Source organism: Capricornis sumatraensis, chromosome 19 (assembly GCF_032405125.1).
Source record: "Capricornis sumatraensis isolate serow.1 chromosome 19, serow.2, whole genome shotgun sequence".
NCBI lineage: Eukaryota > Metazoa > Chordata > Mammalia > Artiodactyla > Bovidae > Capricornis > Capricornis sumatraensis.
Window position 1 is genome coordinate 49,203,530 of NC_091087.1, and position 17,873 is coordinate 49,221,402.

Sequence of the window (17,873 nt, forward strand, 5' to 3'; positions counted from 1 at the left end):
TTATTCCTTTAAAAAAAAATTGTCCTCATATCTTTCTACCGAGAATTGTTGTGGAAATTATTTTTTATGTAGTTCTTTGAAATCGATGGATAAATGCCATAAACAAATACATTATTTGGGAAATAAGTTAATGAAGATTATTTATAGTCAGAGAAAAAATGTTATTTTATCACACTATTCAATCAAGGACCTATCAGCAATCAAATAACATAGTCTAAATATAATAACCTTAGAAGAGTTTTACTGACAGAGGCAGTATTTACAAAGTTGTAGGTGTAGGAGATCCATAGTGAGTAGCATAGTAACTCAGGACGTCAGTTCTGTTGATTAGTGGTGTCTAACTCTTTGCAATCCCATGGGCTGCAGCATGCCAGGCTTCCCTGTCCTTCACCAACTCCCGGAGCCTATTCAAACTCATGTCCATCACATCCATGATGCCATCCAACCATCTCATCCTTTGTCGTCCCCTTCTCCTCCTGGCTTCAATCTTTCGCAGCATCAGGGTCTTTTCCAAGGAGTCGGTGCTTCGCATCAGGTGGCCAAATTATTGGAACTTCAGCTTCAGCGTCAGTCCTTTCAATGAATATTCAGAACTGATCTCCTTTAGGATGGACTGGTTGGATCTCCCTGTAGTCCAAAGGACTCTCAAGAGTCTTCTCCAACAACACAGTTCAAAAACATCATTTCTTTGGCTCTCAGCTTTCTTTATGGTCCAACTCTCACATCCATACATGACTATTGGAAAAACCATAGTTTTGACTAGATGGACCTTTGTCAGCAGGACAAACTCAGGACTTAGTAGCAGCTAAGATATTACCATTCCCTTGGCCTGAAGGGAGAAAGGGAGGGAATCTCAAATCCAGGGGTACATAGACCCTTAAGAGAAGGAGTGGACCATGTGCTAAGAAGCACAGTTAACTTTAAGTAACCCTTTAGGAAAGGAGCTAGGAAAATAAACACCTGACGGCATCGTCTACCTTCCATTTCCTGCCAGAGCACCCCATCATAAAACCTAACCAGAAACTAAGAAGCAGGGGGCCTGTTGATGTCCCCACATCCAGGGCAGAAAGCAAGGGGGAGAATGCTTGGTGTGGATTGGTAGGCAAGGGAAAGATATCTGGCACCCTGACTTAAGAGGCTGTAAAGGCCACAGTGAGGACTCTCTTGTCCCCTTTTGACGGGAATATAACAGCTGAGAAGACAAAGAGAGACATCGCTGCTGTTAATGTTTCTAGTGGAAATATTTAATTTCTCCAAGAGTTTAGCGAGGTGAAGTTTGACCTAGTGAGTTATCAGTGTAAGATGAGTCAAAGTCTTTTACTCCTCCTCTGTCCTTTTTTTTCCCCAGCCTTTGGGAATATGGCAAGACATCAGAGGAGAATGGTTGCTAGGACTCTTGCCTTGGTGAAAATGCCCCCTATACTGCCCAGCTTGCATGGCAGGAAGATGTCAACAAAAATTTAATCAGTTGATCTAAAAAGAAATGGAAAATTTTACTTGAGCCAAATTTGAGGATTATAACCCAAAGAGCATCTCAGAAAACTCTGAGAACTATTCCACCCTTTAGAAGTCAAGGCAGTTTGCAGTTGTAGTTTTAGTTGCTCAGTCGTGTCCAACTGTTTGCAACACCACAGACTATAGCCCACCAGGCTCCTCTGTCCATGGAGTTCTCCAGGCAAGAGTACTGGAGTGGGTTGCCATTTCCTTCTCCAAGAAGTCAAGGCACAGTTATATAAATTTTTTGAAACAGAAGGCTGTACATTAAATGACATATTACTGATAGTGTATACAACCCAGATCTAAGCATCTTGTGACCCTTTGCAAGAATAAGGAGGAATGTCATCTTTTAAAAAATTTAATTTGTTGATGTATAATTGTGTTTTTTGGCTGTTTCTTTGTTTTTAAATATTTATTTCTTTGGCTTCACTGGGTCTTATTTGCAGCATATGAGATCTAGATCTCTGACCAGAGATGGAATCTAGGCCTGCTGCATTGGGAGCATGGAGTCTTAGCCACTGGACCACCGGGAAAGTTCCAAGAATGTTATCTTTTAAGGAGTTGTCTTGATGCTAGGAGAGTGTTGCTCTTTATGGTTAAGAAGGTATGCAGGTGGGAGAGGTTTGTCTGAGGCATAATGCAGATATGCAATGGACGGTAGCTGGGAAGAGGGGAATTCAAAGGCAAAGAAAATTTTTATGTTTCAATTTTCCTTATTCTGCCATAAAATAAGAATTTTATTTCACAAAGGGAGGTAGCCAGTGCCTTCCAGGGATCTTGAAGACTTGACTACGAGGCATGTTACAGGGAGCCACTATGCACTTACCCATGAGGGAAGAAAATCTGGAATTAAATTTGATTTGATACTGAAAAAATAACGAACCATTTTCATTGTCTTTGAGTGCTGTAACTAAGCAAACTTCATACTGACTCCAGCAGGAAGTAAATAAATAATAGAATTTTGATAATGAATTGTTCATATACATCTAAATCTTCAATTGCCTTTACTTGACGTCCGAGGTCTGGGCGGTGGCCGAGAGGAGCTACCCCACATCTAAGGAGCGGTGGCTATGCGGGTGCAGGAGGGCCGAGAGGAGCTACTCCACGTTCAAGGTCAGGAGGGGCGGCGGTGAGGAGATACCCCTCATCCAAGGTAAGGAGCAGTGGCTGCGCTTTGCTGGAGTAGCCGTGAAGAGATACCCCACGTCCAAGGTAAGAGAAACCCAGGTAAGACGGTAGGTGTTGTGAGAGGGCATCAGAGGGCAGACACACTGAAACCATACTCACAGAAAACTAGTCAATCTGATCACACGGACCACAGCCTTGTCTAACTCAATGCAACTAAGCCATGCCTTGTGGGGCCACCCAAGACAGATGGGTCATGGTGGAGAGGTCTGACAGAATGTGGTCCACTGGAGAAGGGAATGGCAAACCACTTCAGTATTCTTGCCTTGAGAACCCTATGAACAGTATGAAAAGGCAAAAAGATAGGACACTGAAAGAGGAACTCCCCAGGTCAGCAGGTGCCCAATATGCTACTGGAGATCAGTGGAGAAATAACTCCAGAAAGAATGAAGGGATGGAGCCAAAGCAAAAACAATACGCAGTTGTGGATGTGACTGGTGATAAAGCAAGGTCCGATGCTGTAAAGAGCAATATTGCATAGGAACCTGGAATGTTAGGTCCATGAGTCAAGGTCTTTGGAAAAGACCATAATGCTGGGAAGGATTGGGGGCAGGAGGAGAAGGGGACGGCAGAAGATGAGATGGTTGGATGACATCACCGACTCGATGGACATGGATTTGGGTAGACTCTGGGAGTTGGTGATGGACAGGGAGGCCTGGCGTGCTGCGATTCATGGGGTCACAAAGAGTCGGACATGACTGAGTGACTGAACTGAGCTGAGTAAAAAAGGGAACCAGTATTATCAGATGGCAGCTCCTTGATTGCTCCTTTTGGCAAGTGAAGCAAAGGAAATACTGTAGAGCTTTAGCATGCTTGAGGAAGGACAATATAAAGACCCCACAAATAGAGAACAATTCCAACTCTAGGTTTAATTAATAAGTGCATTCACATATTTAGCCAGTTTTTGGTATAAACATTTATTTATCATGCCAGACACCTAGCTAGGTGTTGGAAATATATGAGGAATAAGATGCTGTTCTCACCTCACAGGGCTCAGAATTTAGTGAAGATGCAAGGAAAACAATAGGAAGCATTAGAAAAGGATTTCTTTTACACTATTGTGTTCTTACCCTCCCAGTGTTATCAAACCCAAAGTCATGAATCTGATGCACAGTGAAGTCAAACAATCACAAACTTTATAGTGTGGAGCAGAGAAAGATTTGTTGCAGGGCCAATCAAGGAGAACAGGCAGCTCATGCAGAAAAAAACCCTCCTGAACTCCAAGATGGTTTTCAAGGAAGAATTTTTAAAGGCAACATTTTGGGGGCAGGGTATGCCAAAAGGCTGCAGGGTGTGTGATTTTCTTCTGATTGGTTGGTGGTGACCTAAATAGGGTGGTGATCCAGAAATCTAAACCATCAGTCTTCTCCCTCAGACTGATCTGTAGTCTCAGAATGTAGTCACATCCTCCACCCTGGTCAAGGTCTTAGTTCCTGCAGAACAAGTCAAAAGTATGTGTCAAATTGTTATATATATTCCTGGAGGAGGAACTAGGACTCTGTTATGTAGCTGAGCTATTATTGTTTCTTGACTGCTATCCCTTTGTTTCTGCATTCCTTACTTCCCTAATTAGTAACTTCTTGAATCTCCTCTTTGGAACCCAAGAAAGACCTTGGAGACTACAGCCTTTTTCTACCAAAAAAAAAAAAAAAAAAACTAAGGTGGGGATGTTAGGGGAACCACTGACTGGAACTGTCCACCGTGGCCAGGCACCATAGTAACCATTCGCATGAGTTATCTTAAACAGGGGTTCCTGGTAAGGGATGTGGAACTTACAGGCTACCACCAACCAGAAGAATTCAGGAAAGGCCAAAAGGAGAGAGCAGACTCCAGTCCACATATCCTGCCAGTTTCCCAGAAACCTTCTTGCTGGAATCCATCTTGGCTGAGTGATGTGTGCACCACCAGGAAGGACCCTGAATCAGAGTGATTGGCCAGAGACAACTCAGAAACTCACCCGATTACTATAAAACCCAAGACTGCAAGCCAGGTGGTAGAGCAGTACTCCTGGGTTCCCTTAGCCTCCTACTCTCTACCCAGGCACCCCTTTCCAATATAGTCTCTTACTTTGTCAGCATGTGTGTCTCCTTGGACAGTTAATTTCTGAGTATTAGACAAGAGCCCACTCTCAGGCCCTGTAAGGAATCCCCTGTAATAGGAGCACTGAGGGACTGTTGTATCTAGGAGGACCCTGCAGGGTCCTGCTGGGTTTCACCAGTAACGGAAGGACAGGACTTGGAAGGGGAGCTACCTCCTGGAAAGCCTAAACTAAACGGGGATTACTAGCCTTAACTGCAGGGAAGATAAAGTCTGCAGCTTAAACAATTTGGCACAAACTGGATTTTTAGGGCCATACCAGATCTAGCCAAATTTCTTCTTACTCACCAACTCTCTGTTCAGAATAACTCTCCATCTCCTTTCTCCTTTATTTTATTATTGTTGTTTAGTCAATAAGTTGTGTCCGACCCTGTGATCCCATGGACTGCAGCATACCAGGCTCCTCTGTCCTTCATTATCTCCGAGAGTTTGCTCGAATTCATGTCCATTGAATGGGTGATATTAGCTAATCATCTCATCCTCTGCTGCCTCCTTCTCCTTTTGCCTTCAGTCTTTCCCAACATCAGGGTCTATTCCAGTGAGTTGGCTCTTTGCATCTGGTGGCCAAAGTATAGGAGCTTCAGCATCAGCATCATCATCAATCCTGCTAATGAATATTCAGAGTTAATTTCCTTTAGGATTGACTGGTTTAATCTCCTTGCAGACCAAGGGACTCTGAAGAGTCTTCACAACCACAATTGAAAAGTATCAGTTCTTCAGCACTCATCCTTCTTTGTGGTCCAATGCTCTCATCTATACACATTCAGTTCAGTCACTCAGTCATGTCCGACTCTTTGCGATCCCATGGAATGCAGCATGCCAGGCCTGCCTGTACATCACCAACTCCCAGAGTTTACTCAAACTCATGTCCATAGAGTCAGTGATGCCATCCAACCATCTCATCCTCTGTCATCCCCTTCTCCTCCCACCTTCAATCTTTCCCAGCATCTGGGTCTTTTCGAAGGAGTCAGTTCTTTGCATCAGGGGGCCAAAGTATTGGAGTTTCACCTTCAACATCAGTCCTTCCAATGAGTATTCAGGACTGATTTCCTTTAGGATGGACCGGTTGAATCTCCTTACTGTCCAAGGGAGTCTCAAGAGTCTTCTTCAACACCACAGTTCAAAAGCATCAATTCTTCTGCGCTCAGCTTTCTTTATAGTCCAACTCTCACATCCATACATGACTACTGGAAAAACCATAGCTTTGACTAGATGGACCTTTGTTGTCAAAGTAATGTCGCTGCTTTTTAATATGCTGTCTAGATTGGTCATAACTTTTCTCCCACGGAGCAATCATCTTTTAATTTCATGGCTGCAGTCACCATCTACAGTGATTTTAGAGCCCAAAGAAGTAAAGTCTGTCACTGTTTCCATTGTTTTCCCATCTATTTGCCATGAAGTGATGGGACCAGATGCCATGATCTTAGTTTTCTGAATGTTGAGTTTTAAGCCAGCTTTTCACTCTCCTCTTTCACCCTCATCAAGAGGCTCTTTAGTTCCTCTTCACTTTCTACCATTAGACTGGTATCATCTGCATATCTGAGGTTATTGATACTTCTGGCAATCTTGATTCTAGCTTGTGATTCATCCATCCCAGCATTTTGCATGATATGCTCTGAATATAAGTTAAATAAGCAGGGTGACAACATATAGCCTTGATGCACTCCTTTCCCAATTTTGAACCAATCAGTTGTTGCATGTCCAGTTCTAACTGTTGCTTCTTGACCTGCGTACAGGTTTCTCAGGAGACAGGTAAGGTGGTCTGGTATTCTCATCTCTTTAAGAATTTTCCAGTTTGTTGTGATCCATGTAGTCAAAGTCTTTCCCCTATGCATATTATATTACCTTTAGGGTCTCCAATATCTGCTCCTGGCTTGACCTACAACTTCAAAGATAGATTCTCTTCCTGTAGGCCATAGTCAAAAGTCTAATATTCTAAGTACTGTATTTAGCTGCACTCTGTTGGGCATGAAGCTGATTAAAGTAATTCACATTAACTTCTGAGTGAAACATAAGCTTCTTAAAAGATATATTTGCATTTTAATAGCAGTCCCTTAACACAAATTCACCTCCAATTGATAAAATGTGTGAGAGTTCCTTTCTATGGGAAGGAGGAGAGGGAATAATATCTTAATTTTCTAAATTTAAGACAGTTACTACTCTTAGAGCCTCAATTCTCACTTCCCAGTCACTCCTCAGCAGAATGGAGTTTTGCTTCTCTTGCTGAGGCTAATCACTCTGAAAAGCTTTTAGGGTAAAGTCAATGGACACGTCACCTTTTGAATAACTTTTATATTTGGGGAAATTCCCACATTATGAGTATCCTTTTTTCATGTAGATATCACTTCCCTAGCCTCCTTTGTAGCTAGGATGCAGGCATGCTGATTAGATGCTACATGCAAGATTAAGCTTGCAAGTGAGCAGTGTGAATAAGCAGTGCTTGGGGCTTCTGCATGGGGCTTCCATTTTCCTGATGTCATTGTTGGCAGGGCTTTCAGACACAGGAGGTTCAAGATCCGGTGCAGAAGTGGCATTGGTGGCAGTAGCAGTTGCACTGAAACCTAGTTGCTGGCATTTTGGGCCCAGAGGTAGTAACTGGTACTGTTGCAGGAAGGGGGACCTCTTCCAGGACCTGAGAGTGGGCTCTGGTCTAAAACTCAGAAATGAATTTTTTCGAGGAGACACATGTGCTGACAAAGCAAGAGACTTTATTGGGAGGGGACACCCTGGTGGAGAGCAGGAGGAAGGCAACCTGGAAGAACTGCTCTGCCACGTGGCTTGCTGTCTGGGGTTTTATGATAATCCAGTTAGTTTCTGAGTTGTCTCTGGCCAATCACTCTGACTCAAGGTCCTTCCTGGTGACACATACATCATGCAGTCAAGATGGATTCCAGTGAAAAGGATTCTGGAAGGTTGGTAGGACATGTAGACTGGAGTCTCCTCTCTCTTTTTGATGTTTCCTGAATTCTAGTGGGTGAAAGCCTGTTAGTTCTGCATTCCTTACTGAAAGGTTGTTGTTGAGCTGTGAAAGACACTGGGATTCTTGGCCTCCAGAGGAGAGGAATTCAATATGGGGCCAGTGATGGGGCTTGATCGCTCAGAGGTTTTCTGTAATAAAGTTTTATTAAAGTATAAAAAAGAAAAAGCTTCTGACATAGACATCAGAAGAGGGCAAAAAGAGTGCCTCCTTTACTAGTTTCAGCAAGCTGTTTTGTATCTGTTAGAAAGCTATTAATCAGATAAGAGAGACACCTCAAGGCTGACGGAGTTTTACCAGGCCCCTCTCCCACAATATGCATTTTTGAGATAGGATGGCACGAGGTGTGTCATCCCCCAGCCATAAAACAATTGATATGAATACTGGTTTGTTGAGCTATTATCAGCCTAAGGTTTGAGAAAAAAAAAAAAGTTAGTTTTAGGTGGAACCATTTTGAAGAAATGCAAATTCCAAAGCAAATAAATAGTTTAATTAACACAGCTTAAGAAAAACATTTCCATAAGAAAAATGCATTGGTTAGCTCAAGGTTTGAGAAAAGTTTGAGCATTCTTTGGCACAGGCTTTCTTTGGGATTAGAATGAAAACTGACCTTTTCCCGTCCTGTGGCCACTGCTGAGTTTTCAGCACAATTGCTCTAATCTCACATGCTAGTTAAGTAATGCTTAAAATTCTCCAAGCCAGGCTTCAGTAATACGTGAACCATGAACTTCCAGATGTTCAAGCTGGTTTTAGAAATGGCAGAGGAACCAGAGATCAAATTGCCAACATCCGCTGGATCATCGAAAAAGCAAGAGAGTTCCAGAAAAACATCTATTTCTGCTTTATTGACTATGCCTAAGCCTTTGACTGTGTGGATCACAATAAACTGTGAAAAATTCTGAGAGAGATGGGAATACCAGACCACCTGACCTGCCTCTTGAGAAACCTATATGCAGGTCAGGAAGCAACAGTCAGAACTGGACATGGAAAAACAGACTGGTTCCAAATAGGGAAAGGAGTCCATCAAAGCTGTATCTTGTCACCCTTCTTATTTAACTTCTATGCAGAGTACATCATGAGAAACGCTGGGCTGGAGGAAGCACAAGTTGGAATCAAGATTGCGGGGAGGAGTATCAATAACTTCAGATATGCAGATGACACCACCCTTATGGCAGAAAGTGAAGAAGAACTAAAGAGCCTCTTAATGAAAGTGAAAGAGGAGAGTGAAAAAGTTGGCTTAAAGCTCAACATTCAGAAAACTAAGATCATGGCATCCAGTCCCATCACTGCATGGGAAATAGATGGGGAAACAGCATCAGACTTGATTTTTTTGGGCTCCAAAATCACTGCAGATGGTGACTGCAGCCATGAAATTAAAAGACACTTCTTGGAAGGAAAGTTATGACCAACCTAGACAGCCTATTAAAAAGCAGAGACATTACTTTGCCAGCAAAGGTCCATCTAGTCAAAGCTACGGTTCTTCCAGTAGTCATGTATGGATGTGAGAGTTGGACTATAAAGAAAGCTGAGCTCAGAAGAATTGATGCTTTTGAACTGTGGTGATGGAGAAGACTCTTGAGAGTCCCTTGGACTGCAAGGAGATCCAACCAGTCCATCCTACAGGAGATCAGTCCTGGGTGTTCATTGGAAGGACTGATGTTGAAGGTGAAACTCCAGTACTTTGGCCCCCTGATGCAAAGAACTGACTCCTTCGAAAAGACCCAGATGCTGGGAAAGATTGAAGGTGGGAGGAGAAGGGGACGACAGAGGGTGAGATGGTTGGATGGCACCACCAATTCAATGGACATGAGTTTGGGTAAACTCTGGGAGTTGGTGATGGACAGGGAGGCCTGGCATGCTGCAGTCCATGGTGTTGCAGAGTCAGACATGACTGACTGAACTGAACTGAATTGAGGGTATGGAGAAACCAAAGCTTTTGTAAATTGCTGGTGAGAATGCAACACAGTGCAGCTGTTGTGGAAAAGGTGGCAATTCCTTAAAACTTAAAGAATTGCCAAATAACCCAGCAATTCAAAATAATTTAAAATAGTTGAAAACAAAGACTCAGGCACTTGTACAGCAGTGTTCGTGGTAGCATTATTCACAATAGCCAAAAGGTGGAAACAACTCAAATGTCTCTCAACAGAAGAATGGATAAACATAATGTGATACATTTATATGAAGTGAAGTGAAGTGAAAGTCTCTCAGTCGTGTCGGACTCTTTGTGACCCCTTGGCAATACAGTCCGTGGAATTCTTCAGGCCAGAATACTGGAGTGAGTAGCATTTCCCTTCTCTAGGCGATCTTCCCAACCCAGGGATCAAACCCAGGTCCCCTGCATTGCAGGTGGATACTATACCAGCTGAGCCACAAGGGAAGCCCAAGAATACTGGAGTGGATAGCCTATCCCTTCTCCAGTGGATTTTCCCGACCCAGGAATCGAACCAGGGTCTCCTTCACTGCAGGTGGATAGTTTACCAACTGAGTTATCAGAGAACCCTATAATAGAATATTATTTAGCCATAAAAAGAATGAAGTTCTGATACATGTTACAACATGGATAAACCTTGAAAACATTATGTTAAGTTAAATAAGCCAGACACAAAAGGAGAAATACTGTATGATTCCACTTACATAGAACATCTAGAATAGCAAATTCACAGAACTAGAAAGCAGATTAGATGGTATGAGGGGTTGGGGGAAGGGGGAGTAAAGAGTTACTGCTTAATGGGTACAGTTTCTCTTTCTGATGATTAAAAATTTTGGAAATAGATAGTGGTGATGATTGCAAAATACTGTGAATTTAACGCCACCAAAATGTACAATGAAAAAAAAAATGATGTTATATGTTGCATGTATTTTACCACAAAGTAGAAAGAAAAAGATCACATTTTCAACATTACCCACCACATTTTATAGCCCTTATAATATTCATAAATCTAACTATAGTACAGTCCAGGTGTCTCTCTAAGATAGACACTATATTATATGCAAAAGCTGAGTATCTTTCTCTGATGATGTCTTTGACTAAGAGTCCCCTGTTTGCTCTGGGATCCAGAATTTACATGTCAGTTTCTGAATTTAGGTTTTCTGTCCTTTCTGCCGAGGAATCCTCACTGAATGTTGACTCAAAAAGAACAAGGACAGACTTCTTGAAAACTTTTCTGAAGTTCTCCCCAGTAAAGAGGTAGAGCGTGGGAGAAAACACAGTATTGAAGGTAGTAGTTATCACTGTGAGTAAGACAGTCAACTGGAAAAGCAGAGACCTGTTTTCAGTGAGCAGTAAGCCTTGATATACGTGATAGGGCATCCAGCACACAAAGAAGGAGACAGTGGCTGTCACCATGACTTTGAAGGGCTTGCTGGATTTCAACAGTCCCCTCTCTTTCGTCTTTTTGGCTACTCTTTCATAACAAAAGGTGATGATGAGAAAAGGCAGAAGGAAGCCCAGCAAGAAGCGGCTGCTGAAACAGGCTATGTGAATCCATTTCCTTAATGTCTGCATCTTTTTGCTCTCCCAGTTAGTAGACACAGCATAGTTGTTTTGGCAGGTCACCGTTCCTTTATGGTCATCATGTGTCTCCCTGAAAACCACATAGGGCATGCCGAGGGCAGCAGCAAAGATCCAGACTCCCAAGATGATGCTGGAAGCCCAGCGTGGGGTTCGATGCAGTTGTGACCACACCGGGTGAAAAGTGAGAAGGTAACGATCAGCACTGATGGCCGAGGGGAAGAAGACAGAGGCGAACATTGCTGCATACAAAATGCTGTTGAAGATCTTGCACGTAGCCCTTCCAAAGCTCCAGTGATTGTCTTGAAGGTGAGAGATGGCCAAAAATGGCAAAAATAATATTGAAATAAAATAGGAGAGAATGAGATGAAAATATAAGAGAGTATTGACAGTCTTTTTCATTTTGAATTTTAGCACCCATAGATAGAGACCATTGGTAATAGTGCCAATTAAAAATGACATAAACAAAAGAACTACAACAATCACTTTTGAGGCAGAAGTTGGAATGTGAATTCTGTTTGTTATTAAAGTAGAGTCATTGAGCAGGTAATCAGTAGAGTTGGTCAGGTCCATAATTGGAATGAGAAACTGGAAATGACAACAAAAAAGAAGCAAAGGAAATGATTAAACATGGAAATTAAAATAGTAATTTTTTCATGTTAATATTCAAAATGGCAATGTTTTTAAAATGACAATATTTCTTCAATAATACAAATCGGATATTTTTCTTTATTTTTGTATGAGGAACTAGGATCAGATTAATTTGAGCACCAACTATAATAGAAACACTATAGATATGCAATGAATTAATGTGAAACAGAAATAACATTTGGAATATTTTTACTTTGTTAAGTGATTTAGGTAGCTAAAAGTATTCTAATTAGATATTAGCCAAAAGTCTGACCCTTCTTGATGGGCACAGGTTCTTGAATAAGGCAATGTAGAAACAGTTTTACTTGACTAGGACTTGGTTAGGGTAATGTTGCTAATGAAACTGAATAACAAAAATAACAATGGCTCAAAATTGGTAATCATGTTGGAGCTATAGTTAGACCTTTCCCATGAGCTAATTATATATAACAAATGTTATTAGCTATTAATAGTATTTAACACTCAGTTCATATGGGAGCTCTCTGGCATGTGAGATCATGAAGTGCCTTCCAAAATCAATGAAAGAGGAGGGTGTATTGTAGAACCTCATAGCTGTTCTTTCTTACTTGGAGAGGAGAGAGAAGTCAAGGAACTTATATTTACCAATACTTGTTGTATGCAAGGAGCTTTATATAAAAATAATTTCTCTTTTTCCATATGTCAAAGTGAAGTCTCTTAGTCATGTCCGATTCTTTGTGACCCCATGGACTGTAACCTATCAGGCTACTCTGACCATGGGATTTTCCAGGCAAAAATATTGGAGTGGGTTGCCATTTCCTTCTCCAGGGGATCTTCTTGACCCAGGGATCAAACCCAGGTCTCCTGCATTGCAGGCAGACACTTTACCGTCTGAGCCACCAGGGAAGCCCATAAAGGCAAATATTTAAACAGAGGAGAAATGAAGGAGGGGTTTGATTTCTTATTCATCAACGTCTCCCACCATACCTCCACTGTGGCAGATGGGGAACACTATCAGTGTTTTGTTATTTCTTTGAAAATTGGTAATTCGTGTATAGTGATTTTTAATTAAAAAATTTTATTGCAGTATGGTTGATTTACAGTGTTGTGTTAGTTTCAAGAGTAAAGCAAAGTGAATCAGTTATACATATACACATATCCACTCTTTTTTACTATATTCTTTTCCCGTATAGGCCATTACAGAGTATTGAGGAGAGTTACCTGTGCTATACAGCTGGCTCTTATTATTATCTATTTTTTATATAGTAGTGTGTATATGGCAGTCCCAGTCTTCCAATTTATGCTCTTCCCTTTTATCTCCTGATGACCATAAGTTTGTTTTCTACATGTGTGACTCTACTTTTGTTTTGTAAATAAATTCATTTGTACCCCCATTTTTTTAGATTCCACATTTAAGAAATAACATATGATATTTGTCTTTCTATGTCTGACTTTCTTCACTCAGTATGACAATCTCTAGGTCTATCCACATGTGTAGTATATTAATAGTGATTTGTGAAACAGAGTCTTTGATGATTCAGAATATCCTATTTCTTGAATAAATGCCCCTATAGTATTGAAAATATAGACCTGAGAATATTTTGGAAAATAGCTATTATAATAAAATCATATCAACTAATTGGTTTTCGATAAACTGAGTAAAGCAGTGGAAATTACTAATAACTTTTTTTTCACTAAACAAAAACATTCTGAGAATACAAAGAGAGAAATACCATAATTGCTGTTAAAATCACAACTGCCTTAAGTTAATTCTGTCTGCTAAGGGAGTTGCAAGATTCTCCCTGCCAAGTAGAAAAATGATCCTGTTCAGGAAGTTACCTTGGTAGTCTGCTTCGGATATGAAAAGTGAAGTCTTGGGACATGGCATGGGATGAGCAATGGTGAGTGAAAGAGTTGCAGCCCAGGAAAGAGGCTGGTTGAAGGTCCTGGGACCATGAGAAGAGGGAGGAGGAGTGAGGATGTTCTCCAGAGAGGGGCCACATGAAAACGCAGCAGGGGGGTGGGAGGCTTCCAGAGGAGGAAGGGCCAATGAGATATTCTGAGAAGCAGAGATGACACCAGGGGTTTAAAATGAGGACTGTCTTAATATTTAATTTTAATCCGCTTGCTATGCTTTGGCATGGTGTAATGTCTCCCTTATCTCATTAATCACAACTTTCTTGAGTTGGTGGTTGCTCTGGGAAATGGAAAGGAAAGAGCTTGTGTTCCCTGTTTGGGAAGGAGTAGGACAAAGAGAAGAGACTGGTGGTGTGAGAGGTGTTGTTAATGAGATGATGAATATGGCGGAGACTAGATAGATAGTGGGGCATGAGTAGACAAAGAGAAACAAAACCCTATGGAGGGTTTCTGATAGTGTGTGTGTAGACCTATGTGTATCTATTTGTGTGTGGTGTGTACGTGTGTCCCTGTGTGTCTGTGTGCCTGTGGTATGTCTTTATATCTGTGGTGCCTTTGTGTGTATGTATGTGCGTATATGGTGTGTGTGTCTCTAATGGTGTGTGTTTGAATTCATGGGATGTGTGTGGAGCTCGGTGTGTATGTGTGTGTATGTATCTGTGATCTGAGCATGTGTGGCATATTTTTGTGGTCTCTGTGGTATCAGCAGTCCGTGTGTGTCTGTGGGGTGTGTATATGTTTAATGTTTGTCTGGTTGTGTGTGATAGCTCTGTATGTGCATATGAGAAACTGAATTATAGAGGTTTTATTAAAAATTGTGTGGCTGGGCTCCATCTAGAAGGGTGTCTGAAAGTAACGTAGGACTTGAGGAAAATCAACATTGGTAGTGATTCTGAAGAGCATTTAAAGTTTCCTAGGAACCCTGATTTATTGCACATGACCAGGAGATTTCTTCATCCTTAAACATCTTTTGAAATGGTTTTAAAGTAGTTACTTATAAATTGTGCCTTCCCTGGTGGTGCTAGTGGTAAAGAACTCACCTGCAAATGCAGGATATGCAAAAGACGCAGGTTCGATCCCTGGGTCGGGAAAATCCTGTGGAAGAAGAGATGGCAGCTCACTCTGGCATTTTCCAAGGACAGAGGATCCTGATGGGCTACAGTCCATGGGACTGCCAAGAGTAGGACGTGACTGAGCACAGCACAGCACAGCACGGTACTTATACACTTGGGGCAGAACTGGGGCTCTGGCATCCCGCAGAACTGGGCTTCAGTCCTGTCTCTACCACTTACCAGTTCTGTGATTTTGGACTCTTAACTCTGAGCCTGTTTCATCTTCTAAACCCCAGTGACTTCTTATGAGGACTAAGTGAGATACTATACTTGAATCACTTACCTCCCTTCATAGTGCGTATTAAGCATTCAATAACTTTTTACCTGTTTGTTGAACTTTTTTTTGGCCTCACTGCATGGCATGTGGAGTCTTTTTTCCCTGATCAGGGATCAAACCCACAGCCTCTGCAGTGGAAGCATGAATTTTTAACCACTGGACCTCCAGGAAAGTCCCCTCAACTTATTATATTAAGGGTAGCCGGAGCCTCATTTTGCCCTTTTAATGTCATATTTCTCTCTTTGCTGAAGCCCAACTACTAAATTCTAGAGTACCACTAGGGATTTCTGAAAAAAATCTAAATGTTCATCTATTGGGGCAAGGGCTATCAGAGTTATTATGAAGCCCTATTATAATGATACCTTTGGCATAAGTGACTTTCAAGCAGACCCCACCTTAGCCTGGGAATATCGAGCTACTGTGGAGGAGGAGACTACAAGAATCTCTGGAAGCTTGATCTGGAGTGAGCCTAGAGGGTCTATTCAGATGATGGCTCTCGGATAACCTGCTGTCTCAGGGAACCTTACCTTGTAGCTGTATCTTCACACCAGTTGGTCTTGGGAGGGTCAAAGGGATATGTCAGCAGTTTCCCCTCCAAGGACAGAGGCAAAAATTAGTGACACTTTGCCTACCTTTCGTCTGCTTTTCTTCTTGCCTATGCTACTCCCCAGCCATGAACCTGCTATTTAAATATTCAGCAAGACTTCCTCTTGCTATTTTCCCTTCCTTTTTCTGTGGAATGTATACTCTAAAGGTGTAGGTAGACAGTTGAGTATTTCTTCAAATCATTTCTCCATTTTAAGGAAAGATTTAAAAAATTCCATAAACAATGTTATGCTATTCAGGTTACTCTATTTCAGTTCAGTTCAGTTCAGTTCAGTTCAGTCGCTCAGTCGTGTCCGACTCCTTGCGACCCCATGGACTGCAGCACACCAGGCCTCCCTGTCCATCACCAACTCCTAGAGTTTACCCAAACTCATGTCCATTGAGTCAGTGACACCATTCAGCCATCTCATCTTCTGTCGTCCCCTTCTTCTCCTACCTTCAATCTTTCCCAGCATCACGGTCTTTTCCAAGGAGTCAGTTCTTTGCATCAGGTAGCCAAAGTATTAGAGTTTCAGCTTCAACATCAGTCCTTCCAATGTACACTCAGGACTGATCTCCTTTAGGTTGGACTGGTTGGATCTCCCTGCAGTCCAAGGAACTCTCAAGAGTCTTCTCCAACACCAGAGTTCAAAAGTATTATTCTGTTTAGCTATTGTTATTCCATTAACAAAGCTTGTTTCTGGTGTTAAAACACTGAATAAAAATCACCTTCTCAAAAAAAGTTACCATCTCATATTTGGTCATCCCACCAGACACCTACTCTGCCTTGATTCTAGCTTGTTAATTAGCATATGGATGCATGGTGTTGGGTACATACGGAGGTGATAACTATTAAGCATGGAAAAGTTAGAATCTGAAAATGGTAGAATCTCCTGCTGGAGAGACAGTGGTCAGAAAGGAAAACTCAAATATCGAGTTTCACAGTAAAATGGAATGTATGATAACAGCCCAAAAATTAATATTGTTTGGTATGAGAAGATGAAGACTGACAGGCAGAAAGATCTGAATTTGTACAGTTGTTGAGAATGGCTAGAAAGAACACGGAATCGGTTACCATATCCAAGAAGACAATTGCATTATAAGAAAATCCTACAATGCGTGTAATGTATTTATGACTGACTGAGCCCTGCATTTTCTATTTTGCTCTCTCTAATCCACCTCTGACATTTTCAGGGTCAGCCTCTGTGCTGACCCCAGTGTCCTGATTTCTCTCCTGCTTGCTTTCCTCTTCATCTCTGCACTGCCAGTGGAGAAAATGCACATCAAAACTGCTGTGTGGCTTCAGCAGTGATGCTCAGGAATCCAGTATTTGTGTTAGAATTGTAAAGCTTTCATTGCTACTGTAGCCTTATGAAAAACAGACTTACGTTTTAGTTCTTAATTTCATTTGAAGGTATGATCTTCAACCTAAGAACTGATCTTCTTTGCTTCAAGATAAGTTTTCAAACTTGCTGATCTTGAGAAACGCTGGACTGGATGCAGCACAAGCTGGAATCAAGATTGCCAGGAAAAATATCAATAACCTCAGATATGCAGATGACACCACTTTTGGCAGAAAGTGAAGAAGAACTAAAGAGCCTCTTGATGAAAGTGAAAGAGAAGAGTGAAAAAGTTGGCTTAAAGCTCAACATTCAGAAACCTAAGATCATGGCATCTGGTCCCATCACTTCATGGCAAATAGATGGGAATCAGTGAAACACTGTCAGACTTTATTTTGGGGGGCTCTAAAATCACTGCAGATGGTGACTGCAGCCATGAAATTAAAAGATGCTTGCTCTGTGGGAGAAAAGTTATGACCAACCTAGACAGCATACTAAAAACAGAGACATTGCTTGGCCAACAAAGGTCCATCTAGTCAAAGCTATGGTTTTTCCAGTAGTCATGTATGGATGTGAGAGTTGGACTATAATGAAAGCTGAGCACCAAAGAATTGATGCTTTTGAACTGTGGTGTTGGAGAAGACTCTTGAGAGACCCTTGAACTGAAAGGAGGTTCAACCAGTCCATCCTAAAGGAAATCAGTCCTGATTATTCTTTGGAAGGACTGTTGCTAAAGCTGAAACTCCAATACTTTGGCCACCTGATG

The 17,873-nt window shown here is 41.7% G+C and overlaps 1 protein-coding gene across 1 annotated transcript; it reads right to left on the reverse strand.

Annotated features, from left to right (window-relative positions):
* Window positions 1–10,817: 10,817 nt before the first annotated feature.
* On the reverse strand, window positions 10,818–11,840 carry GPR33 (G protein-coupled receptor 33). Its single transcript, XM_068990863.1, has one exon. The coding sequence runs from the start codon at window positions 11,838–11,840 to the stop codon at window positions 10,818–10,820; it is 1,023 nt and encodes a 340-aa protein (XP_068846964.1).
* Window positions 11,841–17,873: the final 6,033 nt, after the last annotated feature.

Coding starts and splice junctions, on each gene's coding strand:
- GPR33 (XM_068990863.1), bottom strand. CDS start 11,840: ATGGACCTGACCAACTCTACTGATTACCTGCTCAATGACTCTACTTTA.